Raw genomic sequence first — 18487 nt, forward strand, 5'->3', positions numbered from 1 at the left:
ACTCTCCCTCCTCTCTGATCTTGGAATATTTTATTCTCTCGACCTGGAATATTCTCCACTTCTTCCCCCACCTCTACCTGGTAAATTTCTTTCTTTAGGTTTCTATTTGGATGTTTCCTTTTCCAAGAAGTTCTCTTGTATTGGGTCAGATTACCCAACCAGTGCCTCTATAGTACCATTTACTTCCCTCATCATACCCAAAATATAATGTCTAGTTACAAATAGTACGTCCTACCTAATTGTAAGCCCCATGAGGGCAGAGAGAGATTATTTCTTTATTGTCCCTTGTTGTTAATGTTGAATGAATGAACAAATCTACATAGACTTCTGCCTGAATTCAAATCCAGACCAATCCCATGTAAAAATATGGATTTAATCTAAGCCCTATTTGAGTAAGATGTTGAACATATACTTCCCCTCACTCCATTTGAGAAACAAGAATAGCAAAACATGTCATACTTGTCCTCACAGTTCCAAAAATTGGTTTGCTGTAAGTTTTCCAGGAATCACCACTGACAGTCTTGACACTGAATTGATAGGATCTGCCTGGACGAAGACCATACACAATGCGTCCTTCTGATTTTCTGTTGTTGTAGGGGTTGAAGACAGTAAGTGCATCTCTGGGCAACCACTGCAGCTCGAAGTCATTGTAGTCTGTCCAGTCTGGGGGCCCCTTCCACGTGATGGCCAAGGATGTGTTTGCAATGTCAGCAAATGACATAAGACTGGGAGGACTTGGAGCTGAATATAGGAGAAAGTGAAAAATCACATAATCACATCTATGCCATAACACATACAAAAAAGATAGCTGAGTAACATCAGACACACTTTTAATGTACTTGTAGGAAGAGATAATATGATAATATAGTAGCAGGAGCTTTCATTAATAGTGTTTATTATGTGTAAGGCACTGTCCTCAAGCATTTTATGTACCTTTTCGTTTTCTTTTTCTTTTTTTTTTTTTGAGACAGAGTTTTGCTCTTGCCGCCCAGGCTGAAGTGCAGTGGCATGATCTTGGCTCACTGCAACCTCCATCTCCCAGGTAGCTGGGATTACAGGCACTTCAGCCTCCCGAGTAGCTGGGATTACAGGTGCCCCCCACTACGCCTGGCTAATTTTTGTATTTTTAGTAGAGACAGGGTTTCCTCTAGTTGACCAGGCTGTTCTCGAACTCCTGACCTCAAGTGATCCACCCACCTCGGCCTCCCAAAATACTGGGATTACAGGCGTGAGCCACGGTGCCCAGCCTCATATATGTTTTCTTAACCAGATCTTCCTTACCATGGTGCTGTGGAGCATGAGTGTGCTCCAAATGGGTTACAAGTGTGTGAAGGTATTAATTCCATCAGATTTTGGGGTGCAGAGCTGACACCCACAGACAATTATGTCCAATTGCAGATAGCCTTGTTGATTAACCCCAGGGTGACACACAGACATCTATGTGTGCCCATGACATAAAAACAGTTAGGGTGCACTGGTGATAGCCACACAGTGATGATGTATATGATTATCCCCACTTTGCAGATAAGGAAACTGAGGCCTAGAGATGCTCAATGACTTGACCAGATTCATAGAGCTAAGCTAAGGACTTAGTTCTTTTGGACCATAGCCTTGTCCTTTATCTGTTGTACCACAGTCCCTTCCCAAGTTCAGGGGCTAGCACAGGGTATACCATTATTGGCTTTATCTCTTGTCATTAAAATCAGAATCAAAATGTGTCTCTGGAAGCTACTTCCCACCACCCCTTGGCCACTGGCACCTGGGCTTCTCACCTGTTCTGCTCTCCGCTGTGACTTTATTGCTGAGATCTCCACTGTGAGTTACCACCCACAGCGTGTACTTCCTTCCAGGAACAAGGCCGTGAAACCGCCACTCCGTCAGGTCCTTGTCTTTCCAGTTTTCCTTCTTTGTGCCATTGGGATTATAGAGAATCAGTTCATAAAAGTCAAAGTCCCCAGAGGCTGGACTCCAGCTGAACCAAAGGCTGTCTGTCATGTTCCGATTGGACCCCCTGAGATGACTCACAGAGGCTGGGACTTAAACAAGAAAAATTCTTAATGAGAACAAAACAGAAACAAAGGCATTTGGGCCCACAGGTGAGAGTATATGCTACATTGGGCATGTGGGTGAGTTGTACTTATTATAGTCAGATCTTGCCTACATTTCAGGCCATTTAACTTTAAAGGCATATAGACTAGAGATACAGTGTAAATTAAAACAAAACAGGTGGTGACTTCCAGATGCTTGCCACATGCACCCTGATAAGCATGTAAAATGAAATCTTCATAAATGATGAATAAATCGTTGTCATTTAGCTTATTTAAAAAGGCCCAGAAAATGTGTATACAAGGTTCCAGCTCCTCCCCAGTGTGGCCTATGTCATTGCAGCCACCATCCCATAGCAACCCTCTCCGGGTCTCTTTACATCCTCTCTACCCTCCTTTAGGTTCTCAGTTCTCTTGTGCCCTTTCTTATAAAATCTGTATTGGTATAACTTCATTTAGGGAGAGAAGTGTTTACAGTCACTCCTATCATTGTATAGATTAGTCATGCTGCCATCCATCCCAACAGCTTTGCTATTCTTTGGAGAATGAAGACTGTTGCCACATTGGAGGACTTCTAAGCATTAATGAGCAGGTGAGGAAAGATGTGCAAAGGGCTGCCTTGGAAATGATGACGGGTAGGCAATTCTATCTGTGGTTGAGGCTTATCGCAGCTCTTTTTCACTCCTTTCAAAACACAAACAGAACTTCTGTTGGCTGCCCTTGGAATATGTTCCCACATGGCTCCCTTCACCTTTAGTTCTCTGCTGAAATGACTTCTCCTATCTAAAGTAGTTGCTTGTCCTGCCAAGTCACTATCATGACACATCATTTTTTTCATAGAATTTAAGGCATTCCCAAATCATCTCCCTTTAATGATCTGTCCCCGTCCTCTTCCCTCCCCGCTATTCCAGCGTTCTCTGAGGGCAGCGCCCTTGACTGTCATATTACAGCAGTGGGCCATGTACCTGGCACAGAAGAGCACCTAAAACTATTGTCAAATGAGAAAAAAGAATTGAATAGGTAGGCTGGGCATGGTGGCTCATGCCTCTAATTCCAGCACTTTGGGAGGTCGAGGCAGAGGACTGCTTTAGCCAAGGAGTTCAAGACCAGCCTGGGCAATATAGGGAAGCCCCCGTCTCTATAAAAAAATAAAAATTAAAAGTTTGCCATGCATGGTGTCATGTGTCTGTCGTCCCAGCTGCTTGGGAGGCTGAAGCAAGAGGATCACTTGAACCCAGGAGGTCAAGGCTACAGGGAGCCATGATAGCATCACTGCACTCCAGCCTGGGCAACACAGCGAGAACTTGTCTCAAAAAAAAAATTTTTTTTTGAATAGGAGATAAAGGACTCAAATTACAGGAAAGGGGTAGATTCTGTTTTTTATTTGCAGCCCAGAGAGATGTCTCTCACTTTCCTGGAACTCTGTGTTTTCACTTCATCTAGTGCTATGTTTCTAATTCACAGCAGTCACTGCCTGTTTGCTATATTTGTGGTTGCCCTTCTCTGCTCCTGCTCTCCTCTCCATCTATTTCTTGTTAGAAAGCTGCAGGGTATGGCTTGAATTAAACTATGATGGGTTACAGCCCTCTTGTACAGTTTGATGTCAAGAGGAGGAACCACATTCATTTTTTTACCAAGCCCTAGGAAGTAAACAAGTGGAGACAAAAGAGCAGAAGCTAGTGCAAAAACTGGCCGCAAATTAGTTACACATAATCAAACGTGCGATTTAGGGTCAAACAGCCTGAAAGTCACAAATGTCATATAAAGCTACATCCTGAATAGAAGAGGAAACTAAGGACCAACCCAGGAAAAGCCAGTGAATACCGGGACAATTCCCCACGATTCATTACTGCTTGGGTCTTGGTCTTACCTGTTCTACCAAATATGAAAGACTCATTAGACAGCTCCCCACTGTGAGTTACAATCACCATCTTGTACATTCGGCCTTGTAGCAAGTTCTGGAAAGAGAAGCTCTGGACTTGTGGGTCAACTTGAGCTCTCTCCTGGAGATTCCCATCTGGGTTGTACAAAAAGATGTTGTACCAGCTGAGCTCCCCCTCTGAGGCGGTCCAGCGGAAGGACAGGTGCCTGGTGGAGTTCTCTGTGATCCTCAGGTTGGTGACAGCTGCTGGGACTGGAAAAGTCGAGGAGCAAGAGAATGAGGGAGGGAAATGCAGTGAGGAGAAGAGAGCAGGTGGGAAAGAAAGGGAAAAGCAAACAGAAAGAGGAAGTTGGATTCAGTGATATGAGAAACAGAAACAATAGGAAAAGCCAAAAGCATTTTTCAAAAAGCTTCATGTTAGAATTTTGCAAACCCTTTTGGACTTCTGTGCTACCTCTTGGCAAGGTCAAGTGCTGCTAGAAACTGCCTCCTTGCAAACTGCTGGCACAGATGCTGTCTGATTCCTCAGCAGGCTTAAGATGCCAGTAGAAACAGAACAGGACATCTGCCTTGATTTCGCCTGAGTTCTCTTTTCTCCACCTCAAATGCTCTTTCTCAGGCTCTTTTTGCTTTCTCCGCTCCTTTTGCCAGGCCCTTACAAGTTATTTCCCATGGATCCATCCTTTGTTTTCTTCATATTCTATAGCCCTAGCTGAGCAATCAGTCTCACTCAATTTATGGATTCAACTAGCATTCTGGTCCAGATCTTTTTATGTCCAGCTCACTTCTCTTCTGAGCTCAAATCCATATTTCCAAATGCCTATGGTCCCCTCTCTCTGCAAGTCACTCAGGCATCTCAAATTCAATACACAGCTGAACTCTGTGGATTTTTGCCTGACCCTCTCACCTCCTGCTTCTCTTATCTCAATTAATGGCATCATCTTCTACCAGACATCCTAGGTAGAAACTCTGGAATCTTCTGTTCCTTCCTCTATAATCCACTCAGCTCCCAAGTGCCACCTTAGCTAATGCAAAAATACTTCTTGACTGTATCCACTATTCTTCATGAGGGCCCCTGCATTCGTTCAGCTGTTGGTCCTTCTCCTACGACTGCAGTCATGTCATGACCCCATTACCTGTCCAACTGCATCCCCCCCACTCATTTGCGCTCACTCTGTTCCAGCCATATGGGCCTCTTTACTGTTCCTCCAACAGGTCAGACACACACCCACTCAGGGTCTTTGCTGTGGCATTGGCTCTGCGTCTAAATACCCAAATATTTGCATGACTTTCTCATTTCTTTCAGAGTTGTACTCAAATGTCACTGCCTCAGTGAAGTCTTTGGGGACTGTACTACCTGAAATTGTAAGTCCCGGCTGGGTGCAATGGCTCATGCCTGTAATCCCAGCACTTTGGGAGGCTGAGGAGGGTGGATCACCTGAGGTCAAGAGTTCAAGACCAGCCTGGCCAACATGGTGAAACCCCATCTCTACTAAAAATGTAAAAATTAGCTGGGCGTGGTGGTGCACACCTTTAGTCCCAGCTACTCTACTCAGGAGGCTGAGGCAGGAGAGTTGCTTGAACCCAGGAGGTGGAGGTTGTGGTGAGCTGAGATTGCACTACTGCACTCCAGCTTGGGTAACAGAGGGAGATTTTGTCTCAAAAAAAAAAAAAATTGTAAGCCCCCTGACCAGGCATGTGGCTTATGCCTATAATCCCAACACTTTGGGAGGCTGAGGCAGGTGGATCTCTTGAGCCCAGGAGTGTGAGACCAGCCTAGGCAACATGGAGAAACCCTGTCTCTACAAGGAAGTACAAAAATTAGCTGGGCGTGGTGGCACATTCCTGAAGTCCCAACTACTTGGGAGGCTCAGATGGGAGGATCGTTTGAGCCCAGGAGGCAGGGGTTGCAGTGAATTGAGATTGTTCCACTGCACTCCAGCTTGGGTGCCAGAGCGAGACACTGTCTCCAAAATAATAATAATAATAATAATAGTAACCATTAATAGATAGATAGATAGATAGATAAAATTGTAAGCCCCAACTCTTGCTATCCCAATTTCCTAATTTAATTTCCTTCTTGGTCTTTATTACCACCCAACCTCCTATATCTTTTACTTATTTATTTTGTTTATTGACTTTCTTCCCCACTAGACTATAAGCATAATGACCATGGGAATTTTTTATTCATTTCTGCATATCGAGCAGTTAGAACAGTGCCTAACCTATAGTAGGTACTCAATAATAAATGAATTAATAGGTGGATCTCCTCACCTCTGGTTCATTTCCATTCAATCCATTGCCCCATTGCTATCTGATTTATCTTTTTAAAGATAAATTGTTATTACAAAACAATTGCTCTCTGGCTAAAAAATTTGTATTGCTTTAAGATTAAAAAACTCCTGAGGAAGGCTACCAGGCACCCTCTAATTTGGCTCCAATCTGGCTTTCAGCCTCACCTTTCCATCATGCAACACACATTTCAGCCACCCACAACTTCTCCTTTCTCCTGTTCATACCTCCTGGCCTTTGCACAGGACAGGCTGTCTGTACGAAGTATTCTACCTTCTCTCCATAAGAATTTCTTCATCCTTCAAGACAGTATTGAAATGTCACTTTTATGAAGATGTCCCAATTCTGCCTGACCTCCATGCTTCCCTGAATGCCAGACATCCCTCTCTTATGTGTACTCTTTATCACAATGCATTGCCATTATTTGTCCATGTGTCTGTCTCGCCAGTCAGCTCTTTAAGGACGAGAAGCATGCCTGATTTATCTTTATGTCCCTGTCAACATAACCATCCCCGCCTTCAGACCTATGTACTGACTAAATAAGTTATCAATCAATTAGGCCAATGTGGTTGTCTGAATAGCCCCAAAGATGTCCATGTCCTAATCCCCAGAACCTGTGAATATGTTACCTTCTGTGGCAAAAAGGGCTTTGTAGATGTGATTAAGTTAAGGATCTTGAGACGAAGGAATTATCCTGGATTGTCCAGTTGGTGACCAAGGTAATCACAAGAGTCCTTAAAAGATGGAAGAGGGAGGCAGGAGAGCAGAGAAAGAGATGTAAGGTCCCATGCAGAGATTGGAGCAATGTCATCGTTGGGAAGGGGACACGAGCCAAGGAATGTGGGCAGCCTCAGAAGCTGAAAAAGGCAAGGAGTGGATTCTCCCCCGAAAGTCCCTACAGGAAACACAGCCCTGATGTCTTCATTTCAGTCCCCAAAAACCATTTTTCAGATTCTAACCTTCAGGACTAGAAAATAATAAATCTGGGTGGTTTTAAGCCACTAAGATTGTGATATTTTATTACAGTAGCAATAGGAAGCTAATAGCACCAATATTAATGAAAAATCAGAATCAGAGTGTGGTGGGCTGAGTCCTGTGTGGATAGGGCAACCGACATGGAAGTGGCAAATCAGGGTGAATGTTCCCAGCGTATCAAGAGATGGATACCATCTCCCAATGTTGCGTCATCCCTCTTGCCCTGTGGTTCTTACACAATAGTAGACATTGGCAATATGTGCTACAAAACATTATGCTGTGCTAATTACCTGTTCGGCCTTCAGTCTGGGCTTCCTTGCTAAAGAGGCCTCCACTGACAGTTAGGATCTGTATCTTGTATTTCTTGCCTGGTATTAGATCTTCAAATTTGTGTTGCTTAGTGGTGGCTGGCTCTGATGTGTTGTGCAGGATTCCATTTTCAGTCAGAAGCAGGATATCGTATCTTTCTGCCACACCAGCAGCTTTTTGCCAACTTACTATTAAGGAATGACTGCTGTATGCATTGTCTGCAATTACTCCTTGGACAGATGCTGGAACTGCAGAGAGACAAGTGGAGCAACAAAATACAGATTTTATCACTTAGGGTAAAGTAATCAATTGAGAAAAACTCCTGAATCAACTGCAGGTAGATGATGCGTTTGCTTTATTTGTGTGGCATTGATACTTTCTGTGTGCCCTTATGGAGAAAAGAGGAGAAAGGATTTCCTGGCTTAACCTGTCTGTAAAACTACTTTGATTCTCCATTTTTTTCTCTGAATTTAAATAGGATCTCAGATAGAAAAGTTAGTGAAAATGGCCTGATAAATATGCAGAGTGGTGCATACCTATGAGTCTAGAAAGTGAAGGATGCTGAGCAAGTTCATATTCAGTGAATGTGGGTTTGACAGTGAATTATGTTTCTTGTTTAGACTTTTATTACTAACATTAACTAAGGTCAAAACTTCAAGTCTTGACTTCAGCGGTAGTATATACTAGTATTTGTTCTATAGCTCCTGAAGTGAAAGACAAAATAGTATTACTGTTTTTATAATAATATTTTCTGTCCTATGTTCATTTCTTTTCTCATTCTACATAATCTTCTTAGATTTCATCTATGTCCATGGTTTGAAGTGTCACCCATAAGGTGACAACTCCTGAATTTAAACTTTTAGTTGTTTCTCCTGCTTTTGCAAATCACATCTCTCCCTGAATGTACCACAGACACCCAACACTCAACACGTCCAAATTGGACTCCTCATCTCCCTCCCACAATGTTCTCATTGTCTTTTGTCTCTATCTCTTGGTTCAAGTCAGAAACTTCAATTGTCACTCTCAACCTTGTCTATATAATCAAATATGAGTTTTATTTCTGTATCCTAAATCTTCTATCTCTTGAATCTAGCCACTCTCTGTGTGCTGCCACTACCTCAGAACCGTATCATATCCTTTAGCAAGTATAAATGAGACCATACATTATTGCAGCTGCCTACTGACCAGTCACTTGCGTCCTTTCCTCCCACTCTTTCAATCTGCAGACTCTATCTAGCATATTTTTATAGCACTCCCATGCTGATGGCCCTACAGTGGCTCTCCATAATTCCAAAACACCTTCACAGGCAAACAAAGCTCTTCGTGATTTGGTCTATCTACTTACCTGGCCACACGGCTCACATTTTTTATTCTAGTATACTTTTGTTTTTGATACTTTTAGTAGAGATGGGGTTTTGCTACATTGCCCAAGCTGGTTTTGAACACCTGGACTCAGGCTATCCACTCACCTTGGCCTCCCAAAGTGCTGGGATTACAGGCATGAGCCACCATGTCCGGCCTTTATTCTAGTATACCAAATAAGGTGTAGGTCCCCAAATGTGCCATCCTTTCTCCTACCTCCAGGGCTTTGTTTTCTCTGATGGAACCAAGTCAACTTACACTTCACCTGGATGACTTCCTAGTCTTTCTTTAAATATTACTTCCTCCTGAAAGCCTTCCCTGATTCTTCTTGTTTGCTCCTCTAACATCTCATAACCACTTTTATCTTAGCACTTACCATGTTTTACTGTCATTGCCTTTTACTTTTCTGTCTCCTTTACTAGATTATCACGTTCTTGAGGTCAGGGGCTCTGCCTTGCTACTGAATGCCCACTTTCTTTTTTCTGAGACAGAGTCTCACTCTGTCACCAGGCTGGAGTGCAGTGGCATGATCTTGGCTCACTGCAACGTCCACCTCCCAGGTTCAAGTGATTCTCCTGCCTCAGCCTCCTGAGTAGCTGGGACTACAGGTCTGCACCACCACGCCCAGCTAATTTGTGTTTTTTTTGGTATTTTTAGTAGAGATGGGGTTTCACCATGTTGGCCAGGATGGTCTCAATCTCTTGACTTCGTGATCCACCCGCCTCAGCCTCCCAAAGTGCTGGGATTACAGGCATGAACCACTGCGCCCAGCCAAATGCCCACTTTCTAACACAGGCTTTGTCATAGGGTTAAAGATATGCAGATAAAGATATAAACATAGATATGAAATAGAGGCATAGTAGGGCATGGTATAGAAACCTCAGGCCCTGCAGCTAAATAAGTGGTCATGAGAATGGGAGGCATCTAAGAAGTATTGTGTCACAGTAGAGAGGGCATGAGGTTTGGGGCCAGACAGACCTAGACCTGAATTATAGCTTTAGGTCTTATTATATATGTATCCTTGATACTGTTTCATAAACTTTCTGAGCCATACTTTCCTCATCTGTAAGAGGACTATAGTATGACTAGAGATCTTTCAAAAATAATACATTAATAGTGATATTGATATAAACAGATTTATTTATACATTTGATACTTATTTTTTTTAGCTCTACCAGGTAAAGTAGATGGCACAGATGTGTACTTGTTCTTAAAAGGTAGAACTTTTGAAAAATGCATAATTATGGAAGTCTCCATATTAAAATTTATTTATTTATTTATTTATTGAGACAGGGTCTCACTCTGGTTACCCAGGCTGGAGTGCAGTGGCATGATCACGGCTCACTGCAGCCTTGACCTCTCAGGCTCAGGTGATTCTTCCACCTCAGCCTCCCAAGCAGCTGGAACTACAGGTGTGCGCCACCACGCCTGGCTAATCTTTTGTATTTTTAGTAGAAATGGGATTTAGCTGTGTTGTCCAGGCTAGCCTCAAACTCCTGAACTCAAGCAATCTACCTGCCTTGGCCTTCCAGGGTGCTGGGATTACAGGCGTGAGCCACCGTGCCCAGCCTGCTTGTTAAAATTTAAAATTTTATTATCCTTTAGCAAGTATAAAAATTTGTTCAAATGATTTGGTTTCTGATTCCCTTTCATTTGTTTTGAAGATCTCTATTAAGAGAAAAATGCAAAGAATAAATGAGTGAGGCTCTTGAAACCATTGAATTGTACAAACTTTGGTGGGTTTAAATTTGGGTTTGTGAATAGCTGAGCCCATTCGCTGTCCCATTTTGGAGAACCATGAGGCATTCTACAATCTAGCCCTTCTCCAGGTGGATGCTCACCTGTCCGCCCAACCACATTTATCTGATTCTTCAGGGACCCGCTGACTGAGGCAATCATGATCTGGTACTGCTCCCCGGCCTCCAGTCTGTGGAACGTGTGCTCAAAGATGTGCTTGGGAACAGTCTGAGAGTCAACCTTTTGGCTGTGCCTGAATGCCGACACCGTGTAGGAATCAACGTCTCCCCCACCAGGAGTCCAGTTCACCGTCAGGCTATCTGTTGCTCCATTAGGAGAAATGTGAATATTTTTGACAGCACTAGGAACTAAAAAAGAAAATAAATTTAAAAGTCATCACTTAAAGAATGAACTGTTGAAATTTTCAACCAAAGTTTTGAATGCTTCTGATGTTTTGGCACCCACTGAGAGAACTCACATGGAAAAGAAAGTAACAATTTGCCACTTTTCTCTGATTTTTCTGTGTGAACTGAAGTTGACGGGGGAAAGCTTAGGGGGAAGACAAGGCTGGTGAGTGGAAATGAGGAATGCTAATTATATAGCGATGGGCTAGTTAGGGTGCCTTGGTCCAAGTTTTGGTTTTCTCACTCACTAGCTGTGGGACTACAGGCAAATTACTTGACCTCTGTAAGTTTCAGTTTCTTCATTAGGAAAAACGGCAGTGATGATAATACTAACCAGCCAATAGAGTTGTGAAGATTGATTCTTATTTTATTTTATTTTTTGAGGCAGGGTCTTGCTCTGTTGTCCAGGCTGGAGTGCAGTGCATGATTATGGCTCACTGCAGCCTATACCTCCGGGGCTCAGGTGATCCTCCTACCTCAGCCTTCCCAGTAGCTGGGACTACAGGCACACATCACCATGCCTGGCTAATTTTTTGTATTTTTTTGTAGAGACAGGGTTTTGTCATGTTGTCCAGGCTGTGCTTGAACTCCTGAGCTCAAGCTATCCTCCTGCCTCAGCCTCCCAAAGCATTGTGAAGACTGAACAAGATGTAGACATAGAATGCTTTGCTATGGGTCTGGTTCATGGTGAACTGTCAGTACATGTTAACTACTATGGCAACACTCCTAAAAGAGTTCTAAAGAAGTGATTTCCAAGTAACAATTCTTAATCTGTGTGCCTCACAAGCAACAGCTAATCACATCAGTTCATTGCTGTTTCTCTGAAAGCACCCCCCCCCCCACTGACATCATACTTTATTTTCGTTCATACAGGTTGGACATCATTGTCACTATCAAGATGACTTTGTCCCTTCTTGCTCTCTCCCTTTTACCCTTCCAAATCCTCAATCGAAATGCCCAGACTACCCAAAAGTTAAATACACCACTGCATCTGTTCAGGTTCAAGAACAGTATTTCACATTACCTGTGAAGCCCTCAATGAAGGCTGACTGCTGTACATCTCCACTAATCGTCAAGACAAGAATTTTGTATTGGCGGCCCGGTGTTAGGGAAGTAAATCGATACTCAGTTGCAGTATTTACAAGGTGAAAAGGAGGGAATACTTTCATGTCATTGAAGAGCAGCTGGATCTCATACTGGTCGACATCCCCATTAGCTCCTGACCAAGTCACATGCAAGTCCTCAGTGCTCCTGTTCCGCAATGTTAGATCCTTAACAGGCTCTGGAACTAGGGAGAAAAATGAGAAGACATTTCAGGAAAGGAACTGATCAGAGTTTACCTACATAATAATTTATGAATCACATTCAGGGAACTGGCAACATCTCCCTTCCCCCAAATAAACCACTAGCACTATTTCATGCATAATTAAACAAGAAAAATTGGAAGCAGCTATTAAAATTGTAATTTTTTTCCCTGACATAAATGTTACATGATCAGCATTGGTAGAACATAATTATAAAATGAGTTATGATCTTGACCATAAGATAAAACAAGAAGTCCAGAATTTAAATGCCATGATGCAGGAAGACAGGGAAGAAAAATGGGACATTTAGCCTTCTTGCTCTCTCGCTCTCTCACTATGTTTGCTTTTATCTACCAATAAATATTCTGTAATTATAGGCCATGGCTTGGCTAAATGATGTTAGTGCCAAGTGAGACTTACTGGGAATGTAATGTACTAATGAATAAGCAGAAAAAATTCAAGGTTCAGATAAATTACTCAGAGACTTTCAAGTCCAACCAACTGTCAGATTTTGCAATCATTCCACTTACTTGTTCTCCCATTCCCTTGTTCACTGGCTTCATATTGTCCACTTTTTGTAGTAACAGTGACACTGTACAACCGTCCAGGGACTAGCTGAACAAATACACATTCGTTTTCCGACTTGGGAATGCTTTTGGTTTTGATGAAGTTGTTTTTGTTTTTAATGGTGACTTCATAGTGATCAAAGTCTCCAGTGGCATGCACCCAGGATACCCTTAAATAATCACTCCTGGCTGAGTTGCTAACACTGACTCCCTGGACTTTGTCAGGCACTGAAAAGGAAACAGATAATGACTAAATAAATATGTATTAATTCTGAGTGAGTAATTGATCACAGATGACAACCCGGGACAATAAAAAAGAAAGAGTAGATTATTATTGTGTGTATTAAAAAGAAAAATCTTAGACCTTAGATCACAAATTTCTGGAGGGGAAAGACTGTTACACTATGTGAAGTGATTAAACGGATCTTTTTTTTTTTTTCTTTTTCTTTTTTTTTTTCCCCCTCCCCCGCCCGCCTAAACGGATCTTTTAACAGAAGCTGATGAACTCATTCTAAGCCCGCTGTTTGCCTGCACAAAATGTCATGTATAAGATGGAACATTAAACATGATGGCTGATGATTAATATGAGTGATGGTAAATGATATAGATAATTCCAGCATACCTTGCTGACTCAAAAGTTACTAAGAAGAATATAAGCAATCTCCCCAATCCCCGCCAAAAAAATGAGGCTATGCACGGTGGCTCACACCAATCCTAACACTTTGGGAGACTGAGGCGGGCAGATCACTTGAGGTCAGAAGTTTGAGAACAGCCTGGCCAACATAGTGAAAGCCCATCTCCACTAAAACACAAAAATTAGCCGGGCATGGTGGTGCACACCTGTAGTTCCAGCTGCTCGGGAGGCTGAGATGGAAGAATCACTCGAACCCAGGAGGAGCAGGTTGCGGTGAGCTGAGATCACATCAAGCCCCTGCACTCCAGCCTGGGTGATGGAGCAAGACTCTGTCTCATTAAAAAAAAAAAAAGAAAAATAAAAATGGAAGAAGAAACACATATGGTTAATTGCATAATAAATGAAGAGATTTTCCACATTATTGGTGATCAAGGAAATGCAAGTCAAAACCACAGTGAAATACTGTTTTATACCCATTTGACTGGCAAAATAAAAAAACCCTATAAAAACCAAGTGTGGAAGAATATGTACAGGAGACTGGATAGTGAATATATACATATACACACGTACACACACACAGTGAATATTATATAATAGTTATAATTAATTCCTTAACTCAAAACACAAAAACAGGGATTTCTTATCCCTAATATCAAAACAAAATATGGATGAATCTTATCTATATAATAAGTAAAACATCTAAGTCCCTGATATTAAATACTGCATTAAAAATACCTTTTAAATAATGTTAAAAACGACAAAAAAATTTAAAACCAGTAATTTTAGGCCTGTATATAAATGCAATAAAACTATGCAAGAGGGAAAGCAAGCGAGAGGTGAACATAGGAGTCAAGATGTTGTCTACTTTTGAGTGAATTCGTGAGGTGGGGACCACATATTTCGATGTAGGTTATTGTCAAGATCCTAGCTATTATTTTAGGTAGTGGTTGGTTTCTTGTGTACATGTTAAATTATTAAAAATTACTAACTAGATGCCTAAAAAGTAAAGGTGGCAGTTGATGCATGGTTTCTTTTTTCTTTTCGTTTTTTTTTTTTTTTTTTTTTTGAGACATCACTCTGTTGCCCGGGCTGGAATACAGTGGTGTGATGTTGGCTCACTGGAAACTCCACCTTCTGGTTCAAGTGATTCTCCTGCCTCAGCCTCCCAAGTAGCTGGGATTACAGCTGCCTGCCACTATGCCTAGCTAGTTTTTTATATTTTTAGTAGAGATGGGGTTTCACCATATTGGCCAAGCTGGTCTCGAACTCCTGACCTCATGATTCGCCCACCTCGGCCTCTGAGGGGATGCATGGTTTCTTGAACCAAGAATTATGATTAATACAATTTTGTGCATGTGAGGTTCTTTCTAATATATAAACAAAACCATTCTGTATATCTGTGGTCCCCTCCCCAACCAGTACATAAATATATGCATGTTACTAGGAACGCTGTGGAATAAGGCAATTCTGTATTTAGAGCATGATATTAAGGAGATTTCATTTTTCCATTTGGGGCTGAATTTTAATTCAACAGTAGGCCACAGATTCATTACTATTTCACTGTAAATGGACATTATACATATTTGAGGAGGAGCATTGAAAAGAGGCATGAACTCGGATCCAGGGTACTAAACTCTTGTCCCAATACTACCATGTCCTCTAGGCCTGTACAGCCTCTCTCTGTATTTGGTATGTATTAGGGGTTTCTGATCTGACCACATGCCAAGACTGTGTCCAATTTTTCTCCTCTACTTTTTCTCAAATCATGAAATGATCCAGAAATTTCAGTATTTTGGCACAGGAGCTCCATTTTTCATATGCTTCTCACACCTACAAGTTGCATTAGCATCCTTTGTTGCATTGTGTTTACTGATTAGCATTTGGAATATAGCTCACCACAGATATGGAGCAAGGACAGATATGCTTTCTCCAAGATACTTACCTAAAACCAATTACAGTGTTGTTATCACAGTCATCACAGAATACAGTCATCACAGAGTTAAGGAAAGGAAATTATGAAGTGGCATGCATGGGCTAAGAAAGGTCAATGATCCAGGCAATTTGCTGAAGGCAAAGCAACTATTACAGGAAGAAAAACCTGGCTGAATATCACGTTAAGTCAATAAGGAGCTCACCGGGTGGAACAGGGGATAATTTGTGGAGACCTGCCTTGCTACACAGTGAGATGATGTGATACAGAATTAGAAATACTGGTATTTTCACCCAAAGTGTAGAACAAGAGCATCAGAAATGGAAAAGGGCATTAAGATAATCAGCCAAAATCATCAAGAGAACAACTCAGACATGACTCTCCAGTTAAACTGATTTGTCGGGGGCAATGATTTGCCTCCATTAGTCATGCACCAAGTCCAAGTTCATGCTGGTCAAGGAGTCAAGAGGATGCACTGAATAAAGAATCACTTTCTTGCATTTAAAATTAATCTCAGCAAAAGGCTTTGCAATAGTAAAGTCATACGGATAGGAAATCATCATGAATTGACATTGGAAGGAAGCAAGGGGTTGGTGGTTAGGTAACACATCCTTTAATTTCTGGTGATTTTTACGCTCCAAGTTGATTAATATGAGAGACCCCTGACATAAGACTGCTTTGTAAATAGAAATCTGCTTTTCAGATCTAAGTCATTATTGTGATTGTCAGTGTAACTGGGCTTAAAATTATTGGAGGGTAGGGATAATCTCTTTACATCCCTGACTAGTGCTCTAGGATACAGCGTGATGGAATAGACATAGCACTGGAGCTAGGCTGAGCTCCACTACCGGCCAGCCCTGCAACCTTGGAGAAGCCACACTCCTTCTCTGGGATTTCGTTTATATCCAAATGGGGAAATATGATTAGATCATTCTAAGGACCCCTTCAATGCCAGCATCCTGTAACAATATAAATCAGAGGTTCTTAGCTTTTTGGGGGTCACAGAAACCATGAGAATCTGATAAAAGCCATGGACTCTTTCTTCTCAAAGAAATGCATATACCTTTCCTATCCCCAGCCACTTCATAAACAATTTCAGGGGTTACTACATTCCTAAAGTCTCCCATGAACCATGGACCCCCAGGTGGAACCCCTGATCTAAGTGATTTCTGATTATTCCTTTGCCAAATATTTACTGAGTGCCTACTAAGTCCCAGGTCCTGTGCTACATAATAGGATAAGGACAATTGTCCCAGAGCCTCATGGAAAAACTGACATTTTTAAATACAGAAATAAACTCATAGCTTAGTAGGAAATATTTGACAATGTATTGATGCCAACCTTAGGCAGAAATCTCAGGTATAAACCCCAGAAAGCATAAATATATTGGGAAAATGGTAGCTATTTAAATTTAAATCTTTCCAGCACATTGGACTGAACATTCATTTCCTTTGCTAAGATTTTTGCTCCCTAATCCCAGAACCATAAAAGTTCACATTTTCACCTTGTGTGAAAAAGGATGAATAGTGGTTTTGACCAGCAGACATTTCAGGATGGATTTTAGGATGGAGAGCTTTGTAGGCACTGGAGTCATTCAGAACTGGGTTTAAAACCAGGATCTGAAACACACTGGGTGTTTAACAAGGTAAACAGCTGGGCAAGTTACTTGACCTCCCTGAACCTTGGTTTCCTGATCTGTAAAATGGGAATCATAACAATGACTATCTCAATAAGGCATTCATATGGGTTAGTTAAGACATATAAAGCCAGGCCCTAGCAACAAAAAGTACTCCATAGATGGGAATACTATTTTTTTTTTTTTTTTTGAGACGGAGTCTCACTGTCTCCCAGGCTGGAGTGCAGTGGCAAGATCTCGGCTCACTGCAAGCTCCACCTCCCAGGTTCATGCCATTCTCCTGCCTCAGCCTCCCGAGTAGCTGGAACTACAGGCACCTGCCAGCACGCCCAGCTAATTTTTTGTATTTTTAGTAGAGACAAGGTTTCACCGTGTCAGCCAGGATGGTCTCGATCTCCTGACCTCGTGATCCACCCACCTTGGTCTCCCAAAGTGCTGGGATTACAGGCATGAGCCACTACGCCCAGCCAAACGGGAATACTTTTTACGCTATTTGAATATAATAGAAATTCTAGTCACACAGGGTCTGCTCACATAAGGAGTTTCTTGGGTTAAAATACAAAGACTCCATAACAGTTTTGTGATCTCAAGGGCCTTTCATCCCATCATTACAGAATTGCTACAGCTCTGTGGGGCCCTGAGCCACATGTGAATTGGTTCTTACAGAGCCCTGAACCTTCATACAGCCTTACCTGTCCGCTCTTGGCTGAAGGAGTGATTTTCATACTTGCCACTCCTTGTAGTTATGGTCACGGTGTAAAGGCGGCCTGGGGTGAGGGAGCTGAAGGAACATTCGCTGACAGACTTGGCAATGACAAGGGACTGAACCACCCTGCCGTCATGAGACAACGTCACCTCATAGTTATCCACATCTCCGGGCGCTGGCAGCCAGGAAACGCTGAGGTAGTCATTACGACCGGAATTGTTCACCGTTACTCCACTCACACTGGAAGGGACTGTGATTTTGAAAGGTAGGGGGGGATTCAAAAAGAAAAACACAGTCAAAAGTTTGGATTGTCTATTGCAGTCAGCACAAATCGTGGACTCGAGATCTAATCTGATTACATAAGAGGTCAAGGAAGTGTGAGGATTTCACTCAGCTTCTAGAAGCTGAGTGTTGTTACATCAGAAGGCTAATCAAAATAAAAATGTCAGGAGGCCTTTGGGATGCCTCATAAATACAAGGATGCCACTACTGAATTTTTATAGGGTTGTTTGTAAAGCATTTCAAGTCGAGGCATCTTTATAGAATGTTTTAGAAGGTTCCTTGTAAGAAAGGGAACAAACATTTCAACAATCCAAATGAATAAACTTGAACCAAACTTACCAATAAAGCAAAAATGTTTGAGTGGAAAGGGGAAGAATATGGTAGCTTTTCTAAAGACCTTTTTTTTTTTTTTTTTTTTTTTTT

The 18487-nt window shown here is 42.0% G+C and overlaps 1 protein-coding gene across 1 annotated transcript in view; it reads right to left on the minus strand.

Moving 5' to 3' along the window:
• Positions 1 to 18487, minus strand: part of PTPRB (protein tyrosine phosphatase, receptor type B) — a 122192-nt gene that overhangs the window by 40841 nt on the left and 62864 nt on the right. Inside the window, exons 11-18 of the mRNA XM_025403262.1 lie at positions 17769 to 18032; positions 12841 to 13104; positions 12031 to 12294; positions 10707 to 10970; positions 7485 to 7751; positions 3916 to 4179; positions 1773 to 2036; positions 460 to 741 (exon numbers count right to left, since the gene is read on the minus strand). Of these exons, the coding sequence (XP_025259047.1) occupies positions 460 to 741; positions 1773 to 2036; positions 3916 to 4179; positions 7485 to 7751; positions 10707 to 10970; positions 12031 to 12294; positions 12841 to 13104; positions 17769 to 18032 (2133 nt within the window). The remainder of the gene's footprint in view (positions 1 to 459; positions 742 to 1772; positions 2037 to 3915; positions 4180 to 7484; positions 7752 to 10706; positions 10971 to 12030; positions 12295 to 12840; positions 13105 to 17768; positions 18033 to 18487) is intronic.

This window comes from Theropithecus gelada, chromosome 11, assembly GCF_003255815.1.
Source record: "Theropithecus gelada isolate Dixy chromosome 11, Tgel_1.0, whole genome shotgun sequence".
Classification (NCBI taxonomy): domain Eukaryota; kingdom Metazoa; phylum Chordata; class Mammalia; order Primates; family Cercopithecidae; genus Theropithecus; species Theropithecus gelada.